This window comes from Echiichthys vipera (genome assembly GCF_963691815.1).
Source record: "Echiichthys vipera genome assembly, chromosome: 10".
NCBI lineage: Eukaryota > Metazoa > Chordata > Actinopteri > Perciformes > Trachinidae > Echiichthys > Echiichthys vipera.
This window is the reverse complement of record NC_139835.1, coordinates 16,473,948-16,501,010: the sequence shown is the minus strand read 5'-3', so window position 1 is coordinate 16,501,010 and position 27,063 is coordinate 16,473,948. Positions and strand designations below refer to the sequence as shown.

The following is a 27,063-nucleotide window of genomic DNA, read 5'->3' as shown; positions in this document are numbered from 1 at the left end:
CCAGGAGTGACTCCACATGCACCCCCAAACATTTTTTTCTTGTGATTTTTAAGGGAGATTTTATTTAGAGGCGGTGCTTGTTGGCTCCAGAGTAGCGGCGTAACGGCACTTTTCCCCCAGTCCCTGTTAAAAGAGTTAGACCGGGGCCAGAGTTGGTGCTGGGGGGTCGCCTATAGTTTAGTTATTTCTAAAGGGGTAATTGCTGCGTGTTTTTTTTTAAATCCCATCAGATTTTTTTTTGCATTTTATTTAAAATTTTCTACTTATTAAATATCGCCACTCTCTCACCCTCAAGGTCTGATACCCCCTTCGAGATCCTTTCAGATCATGAACAAACTATATGTCGGGAATTTAAGTCCTTCGGTCACTGTCGAGGACTTGAAGGAGCTCTTTGGGGAGAGGAAGCTGCCAGTGGCCGACCAGGTCCTACTGAAATCCGGCTATGCTTTTGTGGACTTCCCCGACCCGATCTCGGCCTTAAGGGCTATAGAGATTCTTTCTGGTAAGTGTGGATTTGATAAGTGATGCTGCTGGTGACAGGGGAAATTCACAGCGTGTCAAACTGCGAAATCAGGTTAAAAAAAAACCACTCATGGTTTCCGAAATGCGAAATATTCATCGTTGCTCGTGTTCTTATTATTTCTGTGTTGTTGCTCTTGACAGTGTTTTGCGATCACATCCGTGTGTGCCATCAGAGTTTTAGATGAGCCATGCACGCTCCAACAAAAAATTGGATCATTTATCGATCACAGGACACTCGGGGCTTTACTGCCCGTTTGCCTATAGAAAACACGAGCAGTCCTAACGCGATTTTACGCGCACAATAACCTTTATTTTGGAGATTCCGATAGTGTGGGGCGCTACTTTACAATCACCCACTGGAATGTATGGGATGGTCTGATGGTTGGGGTAGGCATAATTATTTTTCACTTATTTTTTATCTTGATTTTATTGAAGAGAGCAGAGCGAAGCGACTGCGGAAAACTTGTCAGATCCATGTTCCTCTGATGTCTGGGTATGTTTTTACGAGGTGTCTTGGAGGTGGGTCACGGGGGTCCGGAGGAAAGAGCTAATAAACAGGTAGCTGAGGGGGGACGAGGTGAGACGCTAATTCCGTGCTGCGCCAGGCCACTCATAATAGTAACGAAAACCCGCAAGCTTCGCCGAGGAGCGCTTCATATTCACCGCCCGACTGGGTCAACATGGAGAATTAAGAAACACCTACCTAGAATAGATAGAGTAAAAGTCATTCTCCTTTCAAAACCATCCCTTCTTTGATGTTGCATTCTTTACTGGGAGCAGAAAAAAAATACCCCTCATTGCACTGTGAGGGTTGTGGGAGTGGAAAGCATGGCTGCCCGTTCCCCCCATACTATAAAAGCTTATCATGCTTCATTTTGGCGCCGATTCCACTTAGTTGTGACCCTTTAAATGTCACACTGTGTTTTTTTAAAATCCAAACATACCCAGTTTATCCACCGCCGTGCGCACAGCGAGCCCGTGTAGTGTAGTCTACTTTTTTTTTGGGGGGGGGGGCTGATTGAATGGGGACGCACCTACTTGGTGAAGTGATTCAAAGTGTTGCTGTGTAGGCCTACCAGCTTGTATTGTTGCTTTCATGACACGCAGCTAATGTTACACTATCAATTTTCGTCCCTACAGGTGAAGAATTGCACGGAAAGCCGATAGAGGTAGACTACTCTGTTCCCAAAAAACTGAGGTAGGCCTAACAATCTGACAAACACTCACTCATCCACTTGTGTCATACGCCTATATTGCGCCCCATGGCAGACTGTGTGACCTGTAGGCTTCCGCTGAGAAATATAGCGCGCAGATTTCCCTGTTCTCTCGGCTTCTGTGTGTGATTTTTTTTTTTTTCAACCACGCTGTTGCTGTTTTATTTTCCGGTGATGGAACTGTAATTACATGGCGAGTAAACAAAAGAAAGAAAGCGACAAAGAAGCAGTTTCAGTCCCAACATCCGCAGAACACACGTCGGCTGCTGCCATACCGCGTGATCTGCAGCGAGGCCTATCCCACTGTGAAACATGAACAGTGCATACATGTAATAACTGCGTCCTAATTGAATCTCTCATAAAGACTGTAATCACATTTTCAAATAAGCTGCTGCACATATATAATTTGGGTCCGCCCAGACTGTATTTCCCTCTGTACGTACACGACAAAGTTAGGTTTTATTATTGACTGTAACACTGCAATGCACGATGAGTTGCATACCAATCAGCCCCCTCCTCTCCCCTGGTTGGTGTGTGTATGTGTGTGTGCGCGCGTGTGTGCGCGTGCGTGTGCGTGAGAGAGAGAGAAACACGGTTTTTGTGTGTGTGTGCGCGCGAGTTTGAAGGTTTGTGAGCACATCTATAGGTTAAACCCCCCCAAACTCCACGACACCACTGATATATTTTGTGCTTCTCCATCAGCTCGTCCACGCAGTGTACAGACACAAGAAAATCCACGAGCTTTTTTAATTGCATGGAAATAATAATTAAACATGTTTCTCCCTGTGCGTAATGCGTAATAAACTCCTTCGTTTGTGGCAGATTATGTAACCTATACTCTCTCAACGCGTATGGCTCCACCCTGTTTCAGAACAATGCCTTTGGCTTTAGGGAAAGACTACGTTGCGTGACAAAAAGGTAAATATTCAAGCCTCTTGTGGAGGAGCACGTGATCCACACTTTATGCGTTTTCAGCACAGTCCTCCCCCTTCGGTGCAGCTACACTTTCCTGCATTACAGCTCTCGCTTTGTTTTGTTTTTTTGCTCTGTGCCACACCGTGGAGAAGAATCTGTATGTTTGAAATGTCTCATGTTCGAGCTGCTGTGTAGTTTCCTCGCTCTATGGTTCGTTTTGAAGGCGCTTTGTAAGCTGCAAGGCGCAACATGGTGTCAGAGCCTGCGCCACTCCCCACACTTTGTGTGCACGTAGGCCATGGCAATGTTGGACAGCCTCATAATGGCTGCCATGATGGCCCTGCACACTGCACGGCCATAGGCGGAATCAGAAGGAGCTAATGTCCATACATGTGCCTGCATGTGGCCAATAGGCAGTGTGTGGAGCTGCTGGATGTGTGTGTGTATGTTTCTGAACAGGCCTTTAAAGCGAAATCCCCTCCATATGAGCGGAGGGCGGCGTGAGTGCAGCGTATGACACATACAGGTGTTTCGATTTGAATCAGTGGAAAATGGGCGAAATCCCACGTGGAGGTGTAACTCCATATTATGATCACGCTTTTCCACGGTGATAATTGATTTGCATGTTAAAAATCTTCCTACAAGTTCCCAGTCATTATCTGGAGCATTTGTGTATTATTGCAGAAATACTTACAGTGATTTAGCCCATAGTTAAAATGTTAAAATATGTGTTGTTTTTCAGTGAATATTGTATGTGTCGTTATTTAGATGTCTTATTGATATATCATTTTAATCTATTCTAGTTTTATCAGACATATTGAGAACTAACATTTCTATTTAATAATACAGGTTTAGAATACTCAAACTGTATTTCTAAATCTTGTATTTAGATAATAATATCTTAATTGTAGTTATTGTTGTGTTTGATTTTAATTAAATGTATGGCTAGCCTGCTAGAGTGACAGAGGTTGAGGAGTGAACACATCACCAGTATTTGTTTGGTGGTAGGAAGCAGTGTGAGCCCATCTTTAGGCCTGCTGTAGTTCTTGGTTTTGTGAGACAGCTGTAGTTTCAGCTGCCTTTTAATGTTTGTTTGTATATTTCTGGCTTGTTTTGCTGTGTAATGTCTTCAGTGTGCTAATATGTATGGTGGGAATAACTATTAAATAATTTCTATTTTAACAGCAAAACTTGTGATTGTTTATTTTAGTCTTTGTTACAAAATTTTGTCTGTTGATAAGTTCATACGGTAAAAGATTGGGCCTTTTTATAAATGCTTGGAATAACCCAGAAAAGATTGTGACACAGAAAGTTTTGATGTCCTATTTATTATTATTGAATTGTTATTTCACTTATATGCATTTCATATTTTGATATTTCAAACTGGTAATTTTAGCAGGAGTAAGCTATCTTTTTTATTTTATTGTTAAAAGATTTGAAGTGTTTGGTTGTGATATTCAGAATAATTAGTTGTACCTTGTTTCATATTTCAAAAAGAGTTTATGAAATTATCAGGGTTAGTTTTATTAGTATGATTAATTTAACCAGTGTTATAATGATGTTGGTAACATAATATTAACTGATTGTATTTCAGCGCTGAGATAACTGTTATTCCAAATTAACCAACAATTTTTTCTCGTAGTGAGTGAAACATATTTCTGATACATGTTATTTAATTATTATAATCACCCACGCTTTTGATTATAATACTAATTGTAAGCTTTGAGATATTAATCATTTGACAATGAAATAATGAAAACAACAAAACTCATGAAACATTAAAGAAAATAAGTACATTTATGTGCAATGATTAATAATAATTCTTTAATTTATATTGTCTAGATTTGATTGGAATAATGACTCTTGATTAGATAATTTTGACGAGAAGTTGGATTAGAGAATGTAGTTTGTTGGATCTAAACCTAAACATCTTTGTTGCAGTTTGCTCTTGTAGTTTTTTAATGGTGTCTTTTTTTTAATATCAGAAAACAATAATTGTCTCACCCTTGTTAACTAATCTTGTTAAGTGAAGCATGTGAGCTGAGTCCATGCAACAGCAGGAAACACCGTGTGACTCGGCTTTAATTGATATTGGTGCTACATAAACGGCATGCAGTGTTGTTTGACTGTCAAACAGGAGAAGTGGTGAAGGTGTGGGCAAAGCCACTAACGTGATCCTTCTCTTTGAGCCTGATTAATGAGTAATATTTAGCATGTGAAGACAGCCTTGTTGCTGTGGAGTAAACGTATGAAAAGCTGCCTTCCTGAAAAGCATACACGTTTGCTTGCTTGTTTAGCCTTTGATAGTAACAATATCAGATCTTTCCCTTCCTAAGTATCTCTTTACACCTTTGACTTAAGCTGGGGTAAAAAATGTGCTCAAATAAACAGGTGATGGGTTTGTGAGAGTGCTAACTCTTGTCTTACACTCCTTTAGGCTGTATCACAATACACACAGGTTGAACGGCACTCTTCATATAAATCAAAGTTTGCAGTTTAATGTTTTTTGATTAATCTTAAATGATATCAAAACCTTCTTTTTTTCTTACATTAGGATACAAAGCCGAGACATGGGTGTAAACATCTGCATTGCACCACAGTGATGCACATGCACATGTGTGTGTGTTGGGTTTGTCAGTGCACACTGAGTCAAAACAGCGAAATGTGATCGCCATCAGTTGATCCACTCCGAATCCATTACTACTCCCCAGTTGATCCTGGGTGTAGGGGAAGCTCTCCAATTCAGACTCTGGTTTTGTCCAGAGTGATAGCAGGAGGCACTGCACTGCTCCCCTCTAAAGCCACATCCGCTGCACCCTCCTCCTGACTCCTCGTGTCCCCCCTCACCTGTCTGCGAGGAGAGATCGCACAAAGTGATCTGTTTTGTGGAGTGAGGGGAACACTGCCTGAGGTGTCTGTCAGCTATGTTCATTCTGTGCCTTGTCAGTGTGTGTGTTTTTTTAAACTGTCTCAGGTTTTTGTCTCATTAAGAGTGAAGGAGACTTCATGTTGAAGAACAATTTATCTTTGATTGAGCCATGGTGTAAAATAATGCACATGAGGTGTGAAAAAATAAATGAGAAATGAGAAAGTACTTATTTAGCACTCCCAAAAATAATGACTATCTACTTGTCAGGTATTGGCTGAAGCCTTTTTGTTTTCAGTGTGTTGAAGCTGCTGCGTTTTAACGTCAGCCCTTCTACCAACACTGCTAGATTTGTTCAGCAATTATTAACTTTTTCATGGAAGTAGAGAAGTGTATTTTTCTCCTGAAGTGATAACAGACTTGCTAGTGCAACAGAGTATATAGCTTAAGGGAGCGTCGAGATAAGATGTGAGAGCATTGTAAATTCATTGTGTCAATCAGACCCTTGGGGATCTCTGTTTATGCTCCCAGAGAGTTGGAATTTGTTTTTTTTAAAGCGCACCACCAAATGTAGAGATAATTTCTCAGTAAGCTGCCATTCACATTTCACCAAACTAACCTGTTGCGTGAGTAATACGTTACTGCAGAATTACGTTCAGTACAACCAGGACGTAATATGCTAGATGACTCTCAGGAGCAGCAGGGAGAAGTCGTGGAAGGTGTGGCGGGGATGAGGAGGATTTCTTTTGCTGACCATCCCAAACCTCACATTTTTCTGTTTATACTACATCACCAGAATATACAGGAGATGAGAGAAGTAAAACAGTACTGAGAGAGAAAAAACATTCATGCAATAAGAGATGAAGGGGGGGCTTCTTCTGCCTGTTTTTATTATCATTACGCATTACCTCTGGTTAGTACTGAATGATGGGAGTAATGGAGGGACGGACCATGGTAGAAGTAACATAAACCCCTCTCTAATTAGAGATGAGAGGCATGAAGTGTCCTTGAACTGAACCACTGAAGCCGTTTTCTTCTATCTGCAAAGAAATTTGTCACCGATGATGCATTCTCAATGGCTGGTTGAAGTCAACCTCTGTTAGTTTAAATACAATAAAAAGTTGAAATACTGCACGCTGTTAGCATTGCATTAGAAATCCAACGTTTCGGATGACTGAAAGTATTTCTAATAAATTCTAATAAACTCTTTGTTTGTGCAAAAATAAAAGTCTGACCACCATCCCAATCCTCTATGGGACAGGCCAACATTGGTTTGAGCAGATGTTTGAGGATGCTGTTTTTTTTAATCTAAGCAGGGTTTGATGAATTGCTGGAATTTTAAATGTGCTGCACGTGAATATTTAATGATTTATAAATAATGATTATGAGTGGCGCAGTTTGTGCCCAAGTTCTTTTTTTGGGGGGAAGTAATTTGAAGATGTAACAGCTGCTCTGTCTCTCCTTCCTTTTCTATATCCCTGTGTGTGTGTGTGTGTGTGTGTGCGTTTGTGTGTGTGTGTGTGTGTGTGTGTGTGTGTGTGTGTGTGTGTGTGTGTGCATATAGCTTGTGGATATGAGTGTTTGGAGTGGGTGGGGGGTTATGTACATGTAGATATGTTCACACGCAGCTTGAGGAACTGGAGAAACAGAAAAGCTGCAAATTTCCAGCTGAATGTTACATGCCAAATATAAACTTTAGTGTTTCTCACCCCTCATTGTGCCAGTGCTGTCAGCGGGCACCCAAGGGTGTGGTTTCCATGGAAGGATGGGCAGCTGAGACACACAGCAGGTGGCATTTCTCACACTGCCAAATCCTGTCCTTGTCCCATATCAACACCATATAACCCTGCTGGAACTTTATAGTTCTGATGGGTCTTGAACAGGTGAAATGAATATGGCGAAAACCCCAACGGCCAATCAGAGTGAGCCACGGGCCGTAACTCTTACATGTAGCCAATCCTATGTAAGTGGGTGGAGTGGTAGGGATCAAGGCTCATGAAGAGTCTCTGTTACGCGGAGAGCCGCAAGCTGGGAATTGCTTTCGGCCTGAAGCTTCACCCAGGTTGATGGTGTTCTCAATATCTTTTCTGTCTTTTACCTTGCTTTTAATGTTCCAGGCACAGGTGTGGCCAAAGGGGTGGCACCTTTAGGGGCCCCCTTACCAGAGTCATAATGTGATAGGTAGTTGGCTTATTAGTACCATGCATGGATTATTGAAAGGTGCTACTGGGTACTGAAACAGAGACCCTGGATCAGAACTTCTGTATGAAGCGACTGTTTAACATTTGTTGTTGGAAAGTCAAATGACTATAAAGAAATAGAGAATGACTACAAAGAGGCACAAAACAACCACAAAAGAGATGCAAAATGAGCACACACGACGTAAAACAACAACAGCCTGGTGAAAAATGTCCCACAACGAGGAAAAAACCCATCTCAGAGTTCCAAATCCACCTCAGAGAAACTTAAAATGACCAGAAAGACCCAAAAGAACCACAAAGAGATACAGAATGGCCCATAAAGGGACAAAAACCCACCACAAAGAAACATAATGACTCAAAAGACGCAAAACAGCCACAAATAAAATGATTCTTAGGAGATTAAAAATCCCTACAAAGACATAAAAAATACAAATGCAAAATCCACTGCAGCCTGGCCGCCATGAACCGGGCTGCAATGTAATCAAGTGGGGCAACAACGACTGTCACTGTACGTCCACTGACAAGGCTCAGGATGTTATTATAAGTGTCGGACTACATTATATAAATGTCAATGGAGAAGTTGCTGTTATCCTGCCATGCTTTGGTATGTAGCTACTAGTGCAGTTTAGCTAATATTATTAGCATGTCTCTGCTCTGTATGCAGCTCTCCACCCGTGGAACAGCATTTTTCTTCAGGAAAATGTGCTGTGGTAAGATTTCTTCTCTTCTTTGGCTGGCAGTAGTGTCCCAATCAAACTGCAGACCTGATGGTCCTGAGTATAAGGATCCATTTTTAGCACAACAAGCCACAGCTTCAGCCAACGTTAGTCTAAGAAAGCTGTGCAAAGTGTAGCTCCACATTGTGTCGGCACAATTTTGAAATATGCAAACATGAAAAAAAATCTTTTAGATAACACAAAGCTTCAATTCACAACAAATTCTCTCTGCTGGCGACCCCCTCTCTTGTACTCCAGTTCCACACCACTGTCTTCCGGCAACAGGTCATTTCACGAGATTTTAGAATGAGACTTCACCATCTTTCCATTATGTAGTCAGACACTTAGTATAACAATCTGAGCAAGTTGTTCAAAAAGCTTGGTTCGGCTGAATTCTCAACAAGCCAATTTTAAGCAGGGAAAGCTGCTAGAAATTTGGTGGGGGAAAAAATCACCTGTATAAACTGAAAAAATGTTAATCAAGAATCTATGTGATTAAGTTTACAATAAAACATAACTTGTGTGCAAGTGTGTAGTTCCTTCTTAACTACTTTAACTTTGTTTAGCCCAATGGCAACCCACTAAAAAAGGGATGCGTTGCAAAGCAAATGTCGGCCATATTCTCAGAACTGTCGTCTTTTTCATTCCACTGGTCTCCCATTCAAACTTTTGTAAACCTCTGGTTCCAGGAACGTCCAGATCTTCCTTATAGATTTTTTTTGATGTATGTTTTTTTTAATGTCAGCTCTCTGTGAAGCAGCACATGTCGAAAGATACAGTCTTCTGACATTTACAGCACCTTGATGTTGGAGCAAAACTGTGCCATCCTGCTTGTGAATATGTGTTCATGTGTGTACAGGTAGCGCTATACTCAGTACCAACTGTTCCAGATTTGATTCTACATGTTGCCATGGAAACCAGTGTTGAGTGTTTTGTTTAGTTATAGAAAGAGAGCTTGAACGATGAAGGCTTTCAGACAACGAACCCAAAGGCCTCCGGTGTACAGAACACCACGCACGCTGCAAAGAACAAAACAAAAAAAAGTTGCGTTTACTGCTTGCACCCTGAGATTCACCCTAAGTGATCATTATAATATCTTATGATATCACTGTCAGAATCCTATGATTACAGCTTAAATTTGTTATGAACTGCTGACAGTTCGGGGACCCTGTAATTTCCGACCATTTCCCAGGAGATTGGAGATTGCCTACCGGTTACATCTGCAAGCCCCTGCCTGCAGTCCCTCCGTGTGTTGGTGGTTCATGCTATGGCCAGTGGCCGAGTGCTGATTTTATATGACAGTGAGACAGTGAATACATAGCCTGGTAAGGTGCCACAGTGAAAATGCCTATGTAGAGCTAACGCTTCATTGAAACCTTCAAGTGCTCATTTTCTTCCCCCAAGTGCGGCAGCGAAAACTGCTGAGTGGGCTGTCCATCTGTGTCATAGCCGCAGCCCTTTTGTGACCTTTCTTATTCATAAACCCACTCAGAGCCACCATTTCCATCCTTTTCCATATGTATGCAACGGAAGCTGGGAACCCCCCCCAACAGAACAAGTCATCTACAGTAAGGACCACACAGTGCTGAGCCTCCGACACAACAGGGAGCACAGTCTGGCCATTGTGCTTCCTCTATTTCGCACTGTCTCTGACAGAAGAGGAAGACACGGAGATGACTTCCGAGTCAAAGGCAAGTGTGGGACCCACGCCGTACTTGTGCCTTCCTCTCAGTGTGTGAATGTGTGGGGGAGAAATGAACACTGCTGACAGAGGGCAGCATTTCTACCCCTCGTCAGGGACTCTCGCAGGCTGCCTGGCTGGCTGGCTGGCTGGCTGGCTGGCTGGCTGGCTGGCTGGCTGGCTGGCTGGCTGGCTGGCTGTGTGTGTGTGTGTGTGTGTGTGTGTGTGTGTGTGTGTGTGTGTGTGTGTGTGTGTGTGTGTGTGTGTGTGTGTGTGTGTGTGTGTGTGTGTGTGTGTGTGTGCGTGCGTGCGTGCGTGCGTGCGTGCGTGCGTGCGTGCGTGCGTGTGTGCGCATGTGTGAGAGGCTGCTGGTGGCTTGACGTATGCTTTACCCCTCTCCCCTGTGAGTGTGATGGGTCTGCTCACAAACACTGAGGACCTATCGACTGATTTCATTCCCTCATTGAGTTTGTACCCTGACTTATATCCAGTTTTGATTTTAAATGAAAAGTCATCAAAGAAATATCTCAACAATGAGCAATTTCTGGCCTAAAACTATTATCCTGATCAACTTTTCCTGTAGTTTTAGAACAAGACATTTGGATTTTTAGCTGTCAGGTGCACTGCAGTAAATCAGTTGATATGTTGGCCATAACTATATGAGTGTATTAGGGGTTCTGCACTTGTAAAAACACACTTGGCTGTAAAAACAGCCTTGTTAGAAAATGTAGCCAGCAGCTGTTTAGCTTAGCATACAGACGGGACAGCTTTTCATGCTTATTACTGGCTGTAGCTTGAAATCTAAGTGGTGTCGATCTTCTTATCTAACTCGACAATAAAGGGAATAAGTGTGCCAAACGGTCAAGCTATGCCTTTAATGATTTTGCTTCTTCTTGTCAAGAGGAAAACTGTTGATTCTGTTTTTTAAAACTGAGCTTTTGTCATTATTTTTAATTTTTTAATGTGTTGCAGCCCTTATGTTATACAGTACTGAGCAGGAGCAGCGCTGGTTGCAAGCTGTCCTTTAGCTTCAGCTGAAGTAGTGTTTGGTATTTGGCAATTAGGATATGCCATAGAGCCTGTTGTTTGACACAGCTGTGCTTGATCCTGGCTATGATTTGCTGAGCCCAGAGATGAGTCGGGTAATGTGGGCCAGGCAGGTGCTAGTGAGTAGGGCCGCTCCATCTGCCTCCCTGCCAAGTGACCCAGCACATGTCGATCTCCCGGTCGGTCGCAGTGTGAGAAAAAGACAAAGCATGCATGTGGTAGTGAGAGAGTAATGGGGAGACAAAAGGAGAAGAAGGGGAGGACCCTGTCGTAGTCCTTTAGATTGTTTCACAGCCGCTGCAGAGAGCTGCACACAGGCAGTGAACAGAATGTAAAAAAAACAAAAACAGTTGGTAAATAGTTGTTGTCTTGCTGACCCTTGGCTAATGTTTCCCCGGAGGCGCAGAATGTTTTATCGCAAATCTGTGTGTGTCTCACTAAACAGTCTATTCTCAGGGATTCCCATGGGTGCAGTAGCTGCTGTGGTTGCTCTACTATACATGAGGAGTACTATCCCAGTCCTGAGGTTTATAAGCTATTATGTTCTCATTTTAAATGCACTGTTTTTACGAATAAAACATCATGAATGAAAACAACAAAGTGCACATGCTTGTTGCTAGGATACCAGCCAATTGATTGATCGATTGGGCATATGTGTTTACCACTGAGTCCTTGATATTTCTTGTTGCCATCTGCCTTCAGCAGTTGCCATCACACTGGTTGCCCAGCCAGGAATGCAGCACCTCTGTCTCACACATGCAAACAACACTATGACACTGATTGATGAATTGCCCATTCCTGTCGGATTAAATGAAGCACACTCTGACACAAATCCAATTAAAATTGAAGAGTGGCCCTATAGCAGAGCAGCAGATCTTGTTAAAAAACCTAAAGGCAAAACCACGGACATCCTCAGCTCACCGTGGATAGTAAATATTTGATGCTGAAGCAACCATGCATGAGTTCTCGTTGGAGGGTTGGAAAAGTTAATGGGATCTTGTAAGATTGCTCTTTTTTCCCCAAGCACATTTTTACTAAACATAAACATGCTCATTCTGTGCATGTTCAGGTGACTTTCATTTTAATTGATGGTGCTTTCCCCGAGATGCAGCTGTAGTTCTCCTCCTCACTTCAGGGAGAGTCACTCTCTCTTTTCTTGTCTTGCCTCCTGCTTCTCCATGTGCACGTTTTGTGCAAGCATACTGCGCTATGCGTACCCCCCTAGTTTGCGTACATTGTCTCTCTCCGCCTCCCTTCAGCTCACAATGTCACTGCTCCCCTGGCACAATGTGGCAGCACAGAATGAAGCCAGCTATGTGTTAGCATGAGCGGGTGTAAATAGTGCTACTCTATGTTGCGTACGGAAGTGATTGCTCCTATCAGATAGCGTAACAGAGACAGACAATTTATTCTCAGTAGTTGTGTTTACCGCTAGTGGAATTCTTTCAAAACAATGGGCATCTGTGTGTGTGTGTGTGTGTGTGTGTGTGTGTGTGTGTGTGTGTGTGTGTGTGTGTGTGTGTGTGTGTGTGTGTGTGTGTGTGTGTGTGTGTGTGTGTGTGTGTGTGTGTGTGTGTGTGTGTGTGTGTGTGTGTGTGTCGTTGCAAATGTGTGTGTTTAGTAACAGTGCCTCCGTTTTCCTGCCATTCCCCAAAGCGGGAGGCAACAGTTCATTTTGGTGATGGTTGCTAAGATGGTTTTGTTTTAAGTGGTGTGAGGAGTGACTCCAAGGCAGGCCAGTTTCCGGTCGGTTGACGCTGAGGGAGAATAAATTACAGAGATATAGAATGACAAGCTTCAAAGGCAAGTTTGATGTCAAAGAGATAGCGGTGTGGATGTGGAGGCGCTGAAGCTGATACATCAAATATGCTGCACTTGAAGAAACAGTCTAATTCATCAGGACTTGTGTTTGTTCTTTTTGTAATCAGGTGTAGTTGTTGTACCCTTTGATGGATGCACAGCCACCTCAGGCATTTGTAGAGCATTTACAGTATCGCTGCTTCCTCCTCATCACTGCACATCATCAAAGCTGGCGTATCCCTATGCTCAAAGCACAGGCTTCACAATGCAGATCCACTAACACACACACACACACACACACACACACACACACACACACACACACACACACACACACACACACACACACACACACACACACACACACACACACACACACACAAACACACACACACACACACACACACACACAAACAGGCTCTGATTTGATCAAACATCAGTTCAAATAACAGAAATGCACATAAAAAAATTGCAGGCTCTTATTATCCTCGTAAAGTGCTTTCCATCTCAGCGGATGTTTGTACAAAGAGGTCTGATGGTGATAAACAATTGTCTTATTTGAATTGTCTTGAAGGGTCCCATATTATTTAAGTAAATACTTGTTTTTTGGGTTTTGTCGTTTTTGGCAATTTTTCTCATACTGTCTGTATGAATATACCTGTATGAAACGCTTCATTTTACTTGTGCTCTTTAAGCCCCCCTCCAGAAAACACCCAGTCTGCTCTGATTGGTCAGTGTTTACAGGTCTTCTGCATCTTTATTCTCTGCGTCTCTGCCCCGTCATTGCAGCTGGGGAATGACAGTAGCAGCACATTATCTATCTATCTATCTATCTATCTATCTATCTATCTATCTATCTATCTATCTATCTATATATATATATATATATATATATATATATATATATATATATATATATATATTGACCAGCTTTTATAAAATAGAATACAATCGACATGGTATTTTCTTTTTTATAATCATACAGGACCTTTAAGGAATGAACAGTCAAATTTTCTCCGTCAGCCCTCCTCCTAATAGCCCCTTCAACTTAGACAGGGTGTTTGTTAATGAGGGCAACCAGCCTCGTATGTTTTCTGCCAGGAATGATGAAAGCAGTCGGCCTGTAAATGCTTGCAGATTTGTTTTGGTCTTTTTTGTGTGGAGGAGAGTCGTATAAGCCCAAGTAGGGCTGGAAATAGTTGCTCAATTAGTGGACTGTACCCTTGCATATCCTTGCTAAACGGAGGCCGTCTCTAATGGTTATTAATCCATCGATATTGAGCCTCAAGTGGTACCCTGACGTGTTTTGCTTGTTTTTAAGCTTACTTCTGTATTTGTGTGCGTGTTGCATTCACACACTGTCAGAAAATCAAACCTGGAAGACAAACAGTAAACAAACATAAACCGTTGCGGAGCCAGAAGTTTTTGTGAGTTGAAGGATCACTCCGGCTCGGCAGACGTTGGGGATCTACTGCCTTATATTCAGATGTATAAGAGGTACCAACAACAAAACCTTTCCCTCAGGCTTTCTCCCAATCACCAATAATTCTTTCTAGCCGTCTCTGTCTCGCTTTAAATGCTGCCCACACAACAGGCAGTTCCACCCGCCCTCTTCTGCAGTGGAGCTCAGGCTTCCTCACTTGAGATATCGATGTCAACTCAGGATATTTGCTCAAGTATTTATTGCATATTGATCAGGGCTGACTACCCTGTGAGCATCCCCGATAATTTAATTAGGCTACATATTACATTCCCACACAGCAGGCAGGCGTCCTCCTAGCTTGTCACTGAAACACACAAATAAACACACACACACACACACACACACACACACACACACACACACAGATCTCAGTCTGAATCAGCCTCCAACTTCCCCTCAAGCCCCCTGCCTCATTTCAGAGAGTAGGTCAGGATTTGGAGTCATTTTAGCCGCAGGATTAAAGTCTGACCGGGATAATGCCACTTCAGCCACTTGTGAGTCACGTGACACAAGATAATTCAAGGTTTTGGGAGGAGCATTGCATATGTAAAATGCACTGGAGGCCCGGTCTCCCATAAACGATAAAAAACTGAGGAAAATGGTGATGTGTTGTTTTTACACTCTCCTCCTCTGCTGTTAAGGAATATAATCCAGTCTCCTTAATGCTTAGAACGGACTATTGATGTAATTTTAACCTTAAACCCGATTGTACACACAAGTGCCTCCTATAGTCCTATAGATAATCCCACCACCTTGTTAATCTCTTGATGGTTTATCAGCGTTACCACACTTTATTTACTTTACCACGCTTCAATCACTTGTTTAAAGTTGCGGCTGGTCTGCAGTTTATCTGATCTCTTTATCTGTTCTTATCCATTGCTGGTTCTGTTGTTCTTTATTTGCATGTGTTTTTTAATTCTTTGTGATGTTTAAAGTGGCTTATGTTAAGTGCAATCAAAAATGAAAAACCGATAATAATTAAACAGAAAAGTGTTAATATGTGGTTGATTTCTGTTGTGTTTTCACATGAATTATTCTTAATGACCACAGTCGAATGTTGAATTATTTTGTGTGTAAAAGAAAGTACTTCACATTGTTATGTTTTTTTTGGCCAACAGTAAAAAGAAAAACTCAATTTTAATGAATAAAACAAAAATATTCAATTCACAATGAAATGTAATGACAATGAAAAACAACAACAAACTGCTTGAAATGATTATCTGATTATGTCATTATGTTATTGTAGGGAATTAGTTTTCTGTCAATCACCTTATCAATTAATTGACTTTTTTCAGCTCTAAAGTACTTAGTCATTACTAAACACATGTTGCATACTTAATAAAATAGGCTGCAAAAGTAAAAATGTAAAAGTCTGGTTGAGATTAAAATAAATCTAAAAATAAATAGACAATCTAACTATCACATGCTACAAAAGACCGACACTAGGATTTTTCAAAACTGAGAGTTGTATTCCAAGATCCTTTAAAATGCACTTACATTAACAGAGAGTGATTTAGAGGATCAAACGCAAACACAGCTTTAATTAAACTTGTGCTCCACCGTGTACATGCATGCATCAGCCATGTGTCTCCCGGCCTGGCACCAGTCCTCAACCCTGTGTTTGAGAAACGTGGTGTGTTTGACTGTTTCCAAAAGCTTTGTTCTGCCTTTGTTCTGTTTGGAGAAGGAGGACTCCTCTGCTATTGGCAGGGGTGTTTTTGAATTCCGCTGCTTATTGACCAAACTTGTCGGTGCGTTTCTTTTTTCTCAGAGGACGAATCTTCCCTCAGCTCCTGCTAGTTGCTTTACGAGTTTTCACCCTCTGCTAGGAACTTCCCCTTAGACAAGCGGAGGAGGGGAGAAGAGGTAGTGTGCGTGTGTGTGTGTGTGTGTGTGTGTGTGTGTGTGAACAAGTACAAGCTCGCTCTCCAGAGGGAGCTGGAGGGAGCAGTAAGATGAGGAGGGAGAAAGAGAGAGAGAGAGGGACGATGAGAGACAGACTGTTAAAGCAGGCAGGAAAACAGTTTGAGGGCTTTCATAATGTTGAGTAGTGTGCCTGCGGTATTGATCCAGTTTAACCCTGCCAGGACCTACACCTATGGCAGGCGGGCTCAGCCTTCCAGCTACAGTGTAATACCTCATGGTCGACAGATTAAAGGATGAGAACTAAGGAGCAAGCTGCACAACTCAACATAAAGCAACAGAAGCAGCCATGAGGAGCAGCTAACAGCGGACCCACACTGCACCGCCGCAGTATGAGCTGGTATCCACCTGTCAGTAGCTCTTAGCACTGAGGTGTGTGAGAGAGATAGAAAAAAAATACATCAGTGTGTGTGTGTGTGCATGTGTTAGATGTGTTTCTTGTGATTGCATGTCAGCTCTGTCCCTGTAGGCTCTGCGCCACGTGCCTGTCATCGACTGTGCTGACTGGGAGCTTTTTGACGGGGGACTCAGAGGAGTCCTCCGTGAGCGAAGTAGAAGTGTGGAGGGGCAGGGAAGTGTTTGATGTGCGCAGGACAGAGCAGTGTGGCACTTGACTTCGCAAGTCCTCTTGAATCATCTTTCTGTTTGTTTATTTATTTATTTCGTCTCGACACGTGTGGCTCAGTGAAAAGAGAAGCTGTGTTAGCGCCAGTAAATTGAACTGTAACTGTAGTAGTTGCAGGTGATTGAATGTTTGCTGTGTTGTGCGTGGTTAGCTGAAATGACTTCTGCACAGGAATGCATATGTAGTATTACATTTAATGTAATATGTAAGATTATTTATTCATTTTTTTTTTCAGGGCTGATGGGAGGTCTTATTGGTAGCCTTCATACAGTATTTGTGTGGGGTTACCATTTTTTCTAAAATCACCCTTCACTCAAATATTTGCTTATTGTTGCTTCATTCGGTTGTTTGACCTTCACTGTGCAGAATAATTTAGTGTTTGACACTCAGCTGTTTTCGCACTAGTGTTTGGCTGATATGTGTTTTTCAGTGGCTATGTATTTAGAGAGCAGGGCAGCGGATAGACGATATATCTTGTTGTTTTTTTGCATCAGATCAGAAAATACAATAATTTAATGAGAACAATAAATGAAACACAAAATTGCTGGACTTAAATGAACATGGATTTAACACTGTTATTGTCTGCACTGGCTCTGTTTAATCTGTAGTTAAGATATAACTTGCATGAATCAGCCAAGTGATTCATTTGTCAGTAGTTAAACGTAAGTTTTGCATATTCATAGATTATGGATTTTTCACTGAGCAAAATGGAGTATATGTCATTTTAATCACGTTTTACTAATTGTAGTTTCTGGGGGAAAAAACTGCAACTGTTTCCCATAAAGTTAGAATAATAAACACATTCCTGTTTTTACACTTTATCTATTAAGAATAAATCTCATTGCCATAAACATTTCATGAGAAGAGGCAAAAAATATTGTATTCCAACTTTATGGGCAACAGTTTATCGTAAACATGTCTGAGGGGAAAAAATTGACTAGGATCGTGTCTGAACATTCATTTTTTTTCATTGACGTTTCGATTAATGTTTCTTTGTCCAGGTCGTACAATCAGACAGTTCTGAACTGTTTATGTTGTTTATGAGCGCCTCACTGTATTTAGATAAACATCGGTCAAGAATGTCTTTTGCACCAAATGTAACTGTCCAGATTTTATTTCAAATAAACATACAGAGGGAATCCAGTCACTTTGTTAAAGCAAACGGTTTTCAATTAAATACAAATGCATTGTGGCACAAATGGATCATTTTAAAAATCTCATTACATTGCCTTAGTAGGCGTGACAAGAGGACATTTATTTTGTGTCATCTGTGCACCCTGTGGCATTTAGCACTGACTGAAAATGAATTTGTAGTGATGATTACGTTTGAGAGCTTCAAATCCTTTATATCTGCAGCAGTATGCGAATAGCTTATGGTTACCCCAATAGAATATCTGTATGTGTTTCATCTTATTGTTCATAGTTATTTTCGTTGTTTCTTTATGACATTATCTGAATATCATTGAGCTGTAGTGGAAATCAGACACCCAAATGCTTCCGTTGATACAGTTGATAATAAGCGAGGACTGTCTGAGTCAGAGTGAACAGTCTCATGTTGTGCAGATCTCAAACATGAATGTCTTGCTACGCCTGAGTCATTGAGAATCTATTGAGTCACTTGTAATTATTCCCATCATGTGACACTAAATCATTCCCTGATACAAGATATTAATCTACTTGAAATGCGCCTGCGTACAAATAAACCTTGTACCATACGTGATGGATGTAGAAACGACGTGCAGTACCTTCTTATTTACGTCTCCCTCTTAAGCTGAGTGAGTGTCAACAGTGAGGAGCAGGCAGACGTCAACAGGAAGGCTGTGGCTTCCATTAGAGCCGCATGTGTCTACCTGCCTGCTTCTCGGCCTGTGCCTCCCTGTCTCGCTGCCACAGAGAAAACTAATGCATGAAGAGAAACAGGCAGGCAGGTAAGCCTGCTGAATTCTGATGAGTTTCTCACCCGGCGAGGGCTTGGAGGGAAAACAGAAGTAGGCATCTGAGCACTACACACTGAGACGAGATGGTTTTCAGCACCGTGGAGCGGCCGCTTGCTTCACTCTGCAGTATCAGTGTGAAAAATAACTGGTGAGGGAACAATGAAGAAGAGCAGAGACAATGGGTGCTTTCTTTCTTAGGATCCTTGATGGATGTAAATAAATGCCCAGAATTTTTAATGAGACTGAATGTGTCACCAGTGAGGATTATTATGACTCTGGAAATTTCAGTAGGTAATAATAATCCTTACTAGTGTGTATATACTGTATATATATAAATATATATAAATGTCTTTTATATATACACAGTATACATATTCAGGAGAAATAAGACATTTTCGCTGTATGGAAATGGATAATTTCATCCTAATTTCATCCTCAGTTGCACAAAAATGTTTTTCCACTCACTTGAGGTGTTTTTTTGTCTTTGTTGAAAAAGATCTGACGTGCTAAATCCTATATGGAAACAACTTTGTTGAATACGTTCTAACATTTAACTTGCATAATTGATCAGCTGTTTCAGCTGTCGGCATCTTCACAGATTTCCCGGACTTCCAGACAGCATGAAACATGGCCAGTACTAGCTGACATGGAAAAACAATTAAAACGTACCCAATTAAACCAAATTCCTGAAGATTTTTCTCTCGTAGATGGGTTAGATTACCAAAGGGATTTTTTTTCTTTTCCAGTTCGCAACCTCTACTTCTTCTTCTCTGTTAACTGGTAGATTATAGCTCTGTGTAAACAGCGCTAACGTCTGGCAAAACTGCGCATCAGCTTTATTTATCTGCTCTGACCCAGTGGATGGAAATGTGCCTAATTCACTTTTCTTTTTTGCAGCATTTAAAATTTTGCATAACATTTGCTTGACAATTGAATGGAAACACTGCTGCTGTTTTGTTGTACTGATTATTGACATTATCAATTCCGTTAAAACTGCTATAATAATTTTTTTTTACATTCAACAGTGGATAAAGTGACTACACGTGAAAGGTGTCACTTGTAGTGATAAAGCCGCAACAGAGAATTATCCCAGCATTTAGCATCTTTCACATCATTGTTTCGGTTTTACAGCTTATTTGGTTCACTCTCACGGTTCCCAGCAGCATTTTTCAAAATGAAACAGCTGTTTCCAAAAACAAAACAAAAAATGTGAGCGATAAACTCAATATACACAAGTAAATAAGTGAACGATTTAATAAATAAGTGAAAAAGACAGTGAATTGACATTAATAAAAGGGAAAATAGGAATATACTTGGAAAAAAGAGCTCAATTGAAACCTAAGTAAATCTTCATTCATTATTCATTTATTATTGGAAATTTTGCTCTTCATAAATGTTGAAATGTTTGCTTGCCTGTAGACAAATTTCACTTTTTACATGCAGACCTGCTGTGACTGCCCTGCTTAAAAAACGATTTATGTTATGCTTGTAATTAATACTGTATACAAAATGAATACCATCCACAGATGTAAAATAGAACATAATCTCTAATACAATGATACATATGATCTTGTCCGGTCCTGGTAAACATTAGCTCAACTTTATTTCTTTTGAGCACTCAGATGTTTTTTTACAAATGGAAAAAAAAGGCCTGACATTGAATAAGATGCTATGGTTTGAAGTATATGCAATATTCGTAATGCATCTTTTCATACAGCCCATGACAACGTGTGAGCTGAAGAACCGCTTCAGTGTTTGTTTGTCCTTCTGGAGGACAAATAGCAACACATATTTGCTGCTGAAGGACAAAAACAGTGCATAGACACTTCTCTCATACAAATCCTGTTATCTGTGCTTCACAACAATTTGATGGGCCTTTAGAAAAGTGCTTATAGGAGCATGACACAAAAATGGCCTGAGCTCCATCTTAATCCAGCAACAGGGAGTGGGACACAGTGGGAGCTCCGCCGGAGTTTCAAAAGAGGAGCGGAGGGATATCTTCCACACAGTAGGGTCTCCAGAATGTCGTTGACTTGTTGCTTCCTCTCTGAGATTTCAGGGCATTTAGGCGCTTAAGAGCTTAAGGGTCAAAGCTAGAAATTGGGTTAATTCAGATTAGACGAGTCCGCGGTTGGTGTATAAGGACCACCAGACAATTGCACCAACCCACCCAAACTGACCTATCTATAAGATAGTGTTGTTTCACTTCTAGACTGGGTATAAAAAAGACCTTTTATCAGTGCGAGTTGCAGAAAGATGTAAAGGTATAAGAACAGCGTTGATGTATTTGTCAGCTAAGAGCTTTACATTCTTTACAATACTGACATGTAGCTGATGGTCAGATGATCACATTATGCTGCACTCAGCACTGAAACGTTGGACACATAAAAGAAGCAGACACATTAGTGTTGCTTAGACAGTGCATATCACTGCATTTGAAATTTGATCATGTAATAGGTGCATAATCACACGTCTCCAGTGTGATTTATGACCACAGAGGTTTTCATTTCCTATTTTATCTGCATGGTATGGCTGTGATGAAGGCCAGCTCGACTTTCATTTTGAAAGTCATCAGTTATCTCATGCGCAATATAAAGTCTTTCATCTGGACTTATGTGGACTTCCTGTGTCTGTTGTGTCATCTGGCTTTCAGAAATGCTTTCTTAGCAGGGAGGGATGAAAAACAAAGATTTCTGTTTTTCCGACGCAAGACTGATCCGGTGACATTGCTCACCGATTAGCACAAGGAGTGAATAATCTTGTTACGCAGCAAATACATGTCTTTATTGGTGTGAAAACAAAGGCGAAGCAAGACTTTTGCTCTGAGAATCAGTCATTGAGAGCATTGATACCTAAATGGACACAAGAGAAAAGAAAATGACAGATAAATGGAGAAAAAAACTTGTAGAAACAATTAAGTGTGAGTTTTCTAGTAGAGGTGACTGTGTGTGCAGAAGTGTTTGTGAGGCGGTGTGCTCCGGACAGGGCCGGTGGACTGAAAGGCTATTTAGGATGTCTTTTTATTTGTCCAGAGAGAGAGCCTCCCCGCTGGGCACAGGATAGCATGCCTTGTGAGCCGATCTCTGACAGCATGGGCATCCGCACAGAGCAGGGAGGGAAAGGTAAACAAGGCTTTTAAAGGCCTCATTAGACTAAATTCTTGAGTGGAGAAGGAAATGTTTAATCATCCACTCCTGTGAGCTTCTGTAAAAAAAAGTTTTTGCCCTTATTCATGGAACTCTGAAATGTATTTGAAAATAACACTTTTTTCTGTTACCACTCTTAATGACACGAGTGACTTTGTTTTATGAGGGCTTTTTAAGATTAAAGCACTTAGAGTTTATGACAAATTGAATAGCCATTATGTCCTGTTCACACTGACTGAATGAGTAAGAGACTTTTCAATATCACATGTGGAAGGAACACAAAAAGAAAAATGAACTTGCTGCTTCCTTTAATATTTTGAAGGTCGATCCCAATGAATCTGCCTTTTATTGCACTATTTGATTGAGCAGAAATTGAATCAATTAGACTATCTCTTATATATTATGAAACAGAAACTTTTGAAGCACTCTAGTCTCTCATATCTAGTATCACTCTAAAGTAGCCTAATTCTTGACATTTGGGAACCGTCTTATCTTATTAGCCTGGGAACCGGACAAATCTGCGTGCTCATGTTTTATTTGCTCTGGCAGATCAGCTGGCCCCCGCCCGTTCAGTTCAGACAGATTTCCAGCTGTCAGGAACCTATAAGGAAAAATCACAACCGTTAATCTAAGGGGCCGTCCACACCGAGATGTGTTTTGCTGTAATTTTTTTGTATCGTTTTTCGGAGGCCTTAAAACGTTATTATCTGAAACCGGGTCCCAGAGGGGATAAATCTCAGAACGCCACCCTTGCTTTGTCGTCTGGACAATTAATCTGCATATTTTGTTAGTCCAAGCCTCGCCTCCACCTCAACTGAGTGCCTGCGCAGTGCTGCTACACAAGAAAAGAAAGGGGAAGAGAGGGGACTCAGCAGCCGTGGAGTTTGATTACTCTGCGCGGCATCTCCCATATATTTCTGCCTCTTCCCCCGATGGTCTGTATAAGTCACTAAATATGACGCTAGTCGCATTTTATCAATAAAGTTGCTAAGGAAGTCTGACAGGTAGCTAAATCTAGTGAGAAAGTTGGCAACACTGTTTGTGTACAGCGCACAAGCTTAATGTGCACGCTCTTTCTCTTCTTCTTTGTTCTTGGTGTATTTCTGTGGCGCCACATATAGGCCTGGCATGTGTACTACGGCATCTTGAGTTGGTTTTGTGTATACACAGATATTCATGAGTCAACGCCATGTGTGCGGAAAACTTTTTAAGAATGAGGGGGGAAAAAAGTTTGCTTTGGGACGTGTGGACAAACCCTAATACAGAGTGTGTTTGAGATGAGGACTGTCAACTTGCAGAGTCTTTTTTTCGGTTAACACAAAATACATTATTTTTAAATAAATAATTATTTTTGACTCACGTCCATCCTCCCCGCACTGGAGAAGAATTTATTAAATATTGCATTATATAGGGAATGACCAAACGAGATTTCGGACACTACATCTATTCTAGTACTATGTTTAAGTTCATTCTGGTCCTTATAATTTATGCATTTTTACTTAAGTAAGATTTTAAATGCAGGACCTTTGGTTGCACTGTGTATTTTTATACTATTGCTATTGATCACAATGCATCTTCCACTGTGTCATAACACAACAGCTTCACATATGTGGTAGTTTGTAGTCTGGATTTAATATATCATATCTCCCCGAATCTTCCACTCACAGTGTTTTGTAAATATGTCCCATATTTTAGATTGTGTAATGTAATGTAATTTTTCCCAGACTGTCCTTAGCTGTCAACTTCTCTTCCCACCACTTTTCTTTGCTCCCTCCAAAGAGAGTTTAATTTTAAAGACAAGACACATGCTCTTCATTCCATCATCTCTGTCCACATGCTGTCCTGTGGCTCCATTTTGGATCTGATGTAGCAATGATTCAAATGATTCATTTTATCAAGTTGTGCGTTGGAGAGGGCATTGTTTCTAATAGGGCGTCAGTTAATGGTTATTTTACCGATTTATCTTAATTTTCTTGATTCATTCGTTTAAATTAATTGTTAGGAAACAGTAAAAAAAAAAAAATAGGATAAAAAAAGGCCATCACAATATCCCAGGAATCCAAAGCGATGTCTTCAAATGTTTTATCTGAAAAACTATTCAAACCCAAAGATTAATTAAGAGAGATGAGGAGATGTAAACGCTGCAGAACACAAAAGGTGAGAAGAACAGGTTATAAATGTATGATTCCCCCACAGAGCTTTTGATGATCAGACGTTCATCTTTAGGAACACTGCAAACTTCTGGCGAGGGATGAATACCCTCTTTCTCACCCGTGTCCAACCCGCCCTCTTAAGAGGTTAAAATTCCTTCGACTTCTCCGCATGCAAGTGTATTAGTATGCACGCGTGTTAGAAGACACAGTTACCTCGTGCAGGTGGGTGCAGTAAATATTAGCTTTTCAAATGAACATGGCCACCCTCAGATATTTAAAGGACGAAATTGAGAGGCTTTTTTTTTTTTTTACTCTTGGCGGACTGCTCTAAACCAACAGCAGACAGCTTGGTCACATTCAACAAACATTAAGTAACCGTTGACTTCAGTATGTATCTTCCACTGCAGCTCATTTCGAACTTTGGGAAAGGAAAAGCTGAGAAAAGGGCGCTGGGTTCAAGTTGAATGCAAACAGATATTAGCAGAAGCCTAGCAGGTTCATATAATAACACTGTTTATTTCCCCGGATTATAAAGCGGCACATATAACCTGAGGACATGCTGCATCTAGACATAAACACTGCAGACAGACAATGGCATATGTTGCAAGGTGGCATGTATCGCTGGAGACAGACAGACAGAAAGCAGGGATCTTATGGTTAGCCGGCGGCCACAGGCATGCTGAAAATAAGACCTTGAAGAACTGTCAGGAGACACTGTCACTTTTTCCAAGAGTTGTCCATTCAGGGAGCTACCGCTGCAAATTTCCAGATGACAGACAAGCAAGTGTCCTTTAAAACACGTACAAGCTACAAAGAAAAACACTGAAGGAAAACAAGTCTCGCTGATAAAGAGACTGTAAAGATAGTGGGGCAATATTGATAAAGAAAAGCATACAGTTTATACCCGTCATCCAGGAGTTCGCCTCACCTGACTGTGAATATGCGCTAACATGCTGATTAACTTAAAGAGCCCAGAGGACGCCATCGTCGCCATCACTCTACAGTTCAGCGTCATGTAGTCTAACATTACAACAGGGTTACAGTTGGCAAATCAATTAGCCAAAACACAATGGAGAGCTTGGCCCTCAGAATCCACAGGGATTTTTAACGCTGAATGAAAGGAGCTTTTACTTTCCATATTGGGCAGCTCAGGGATGCCAGTGTTTGGGGCTGTTTTGAGGTTTTGGAGTTGGCCTTAAACTCTTTTCGGCTGGAGGTTGTTTACTACGTTGAAAAAGGTGATGTGTTTTAGTAGTGCAAGCTGATTTTTATCGGTTTTCCCTTGTTTGTATACCGGTTGCCAAGAGAGATCTTTCATCGAGCCACTCGCTTTAAACCCCCATCAGTGACAGAAAACTTGCAAGCCAGCGTGTGGTAGGATGCTCTGCTTATCGTCAGTTTCTGTTGTGTTTGTTTTTCCCGCTGTTAGTTTCTGTAAGCCTAGTAGAAAACATTTACTTATAGTTTTATTTATAAACGTAAAAATATGATCTAGTCACTAAATTACTAAGTGACGCTGTGTTTCTCCTCTTTGCCAGACCCCCCCCCCCCCCCCCCCCCCCCCCCACACACACACACACACACACACACACACACACACACAGCCACGAGCGGCACAATCAGAAAGAGTCATTCATTCATGTCCAGCTGCCGGCTCAGTCCTCTAGTCCTCTCCTCGCTGCTGACGGGAAATTCTGACCTGCGGTCTTTTTTTTTTGCACCAAGACGTGTTCGGAGAGAAAGATGCAAAAAACCTTGAGGGAGAAATGTGTGTTAGTGTGTGAGCACATGCATTGAAGACAGGATGAATACGCAGGAATGAGCCACGTGTGTTATTTACTTGTTCGTGTCTTCCATGGAGAATCCTCTTGAACTTACCTCTCAAGTGTTTTATCACTTACCTCCACTTCATTTCTGTACCTCCGTCCTCCACTCTCGCTCCTGTAATGCATCCTAATTGTCCTTAAACTACTTTTGGGGGTACAGTTGCTTCTTTTTCTCCTCCAGCCTCTCTGCTCTTTAAATCAAAAGCTCTCACTTCGGAGCTGGACCCTCTCACGTTAATGTAGTTGTTAACAGCCTGTGGTTGCCGAGCGGTTTGTGTGGCTGTGCTTTTTCAGCCGACACGCTCACTGGAGGGAGAGTGGAAGGCTGTGCAGATCTGGAGGGATGCTGCCTCGTTTGGACGTTTATCTTTCTGTCTTAGATGTTTTGATAAATACCTAAAAAATGTGGTTGAATTAAGCGTGTTCAAATCAGACTTTGATCATCTCTGTTGTTAATTACAAATCAAATTCATAAATCAGACAAGCAACAGAGAAATAGGAGCCATTAGCCTAATATTTTTTATGTACATTTTTGACTTTGTGCTGAAGGATCACAATTTTTTTGGAAAAACCTTTTTTATTGACAGTTCTGTTTAACGCTGTCATTGACAAATCACACGACAAAAAGCATTTCTGTCGATCAGCAAAGCTAAAAAACAAGTCCTCTTCTGCAACTGACATCCATAGAAAAGTTTGGTCTAATTTTGAACATCTGTAGATCCATTCCTTGCCTGATGTGTTATGATGCACTAAAATTAGATGAATAAATCCCTGTTTTTCTCATCTTCGCCGCCATCTTGACTGTAAGGCAGCCGGGAAGGACAATTGAGTGAGATTTTGTTTGGGAGGGGAGTGATGATTTTACTGAGTGCACTTTCACTTTCTAGTTGTTTCTTTCTTTCTTCTCATCTAAAACACATTCTTAGTACCTCTGACTTCCCCTTTCATTGATTATTTTTCATGTCAAATTTCAGCACTAGTTTTCCAAGTCATTTTCATCTTTGACTC

General features: G+C 41.3%; 1 protein-coding gene across 2 annotated transcripts in view; it reads left to right on the top strand.

Annotated features, from left to right (window-relative positions):
* The window catches only part of igf2bp2a (insulin-like growth factor 2 mRNA binding protein 2a), a 52,252-nt gene continuing 25,189 nt past the window's right edge, over positions 1-27,063 (top strand). For both annotated transcript variants that reach the window (XM_083922140.1, XM_083922139.1), the window contains exons 1-2: positions 1-502; positions 1,663-1,720. In XM_083922140.1, the coding sequence (XP_083778266.1) occupies positions 328-502; positions 1,663-1,720 (233 nt within the window). In that variant the 5' untranslated portion in view covers positions 1-327. The remainder of the gene's footprint in view (positions 503-1,662; positions 1,721-27,063) is intronic.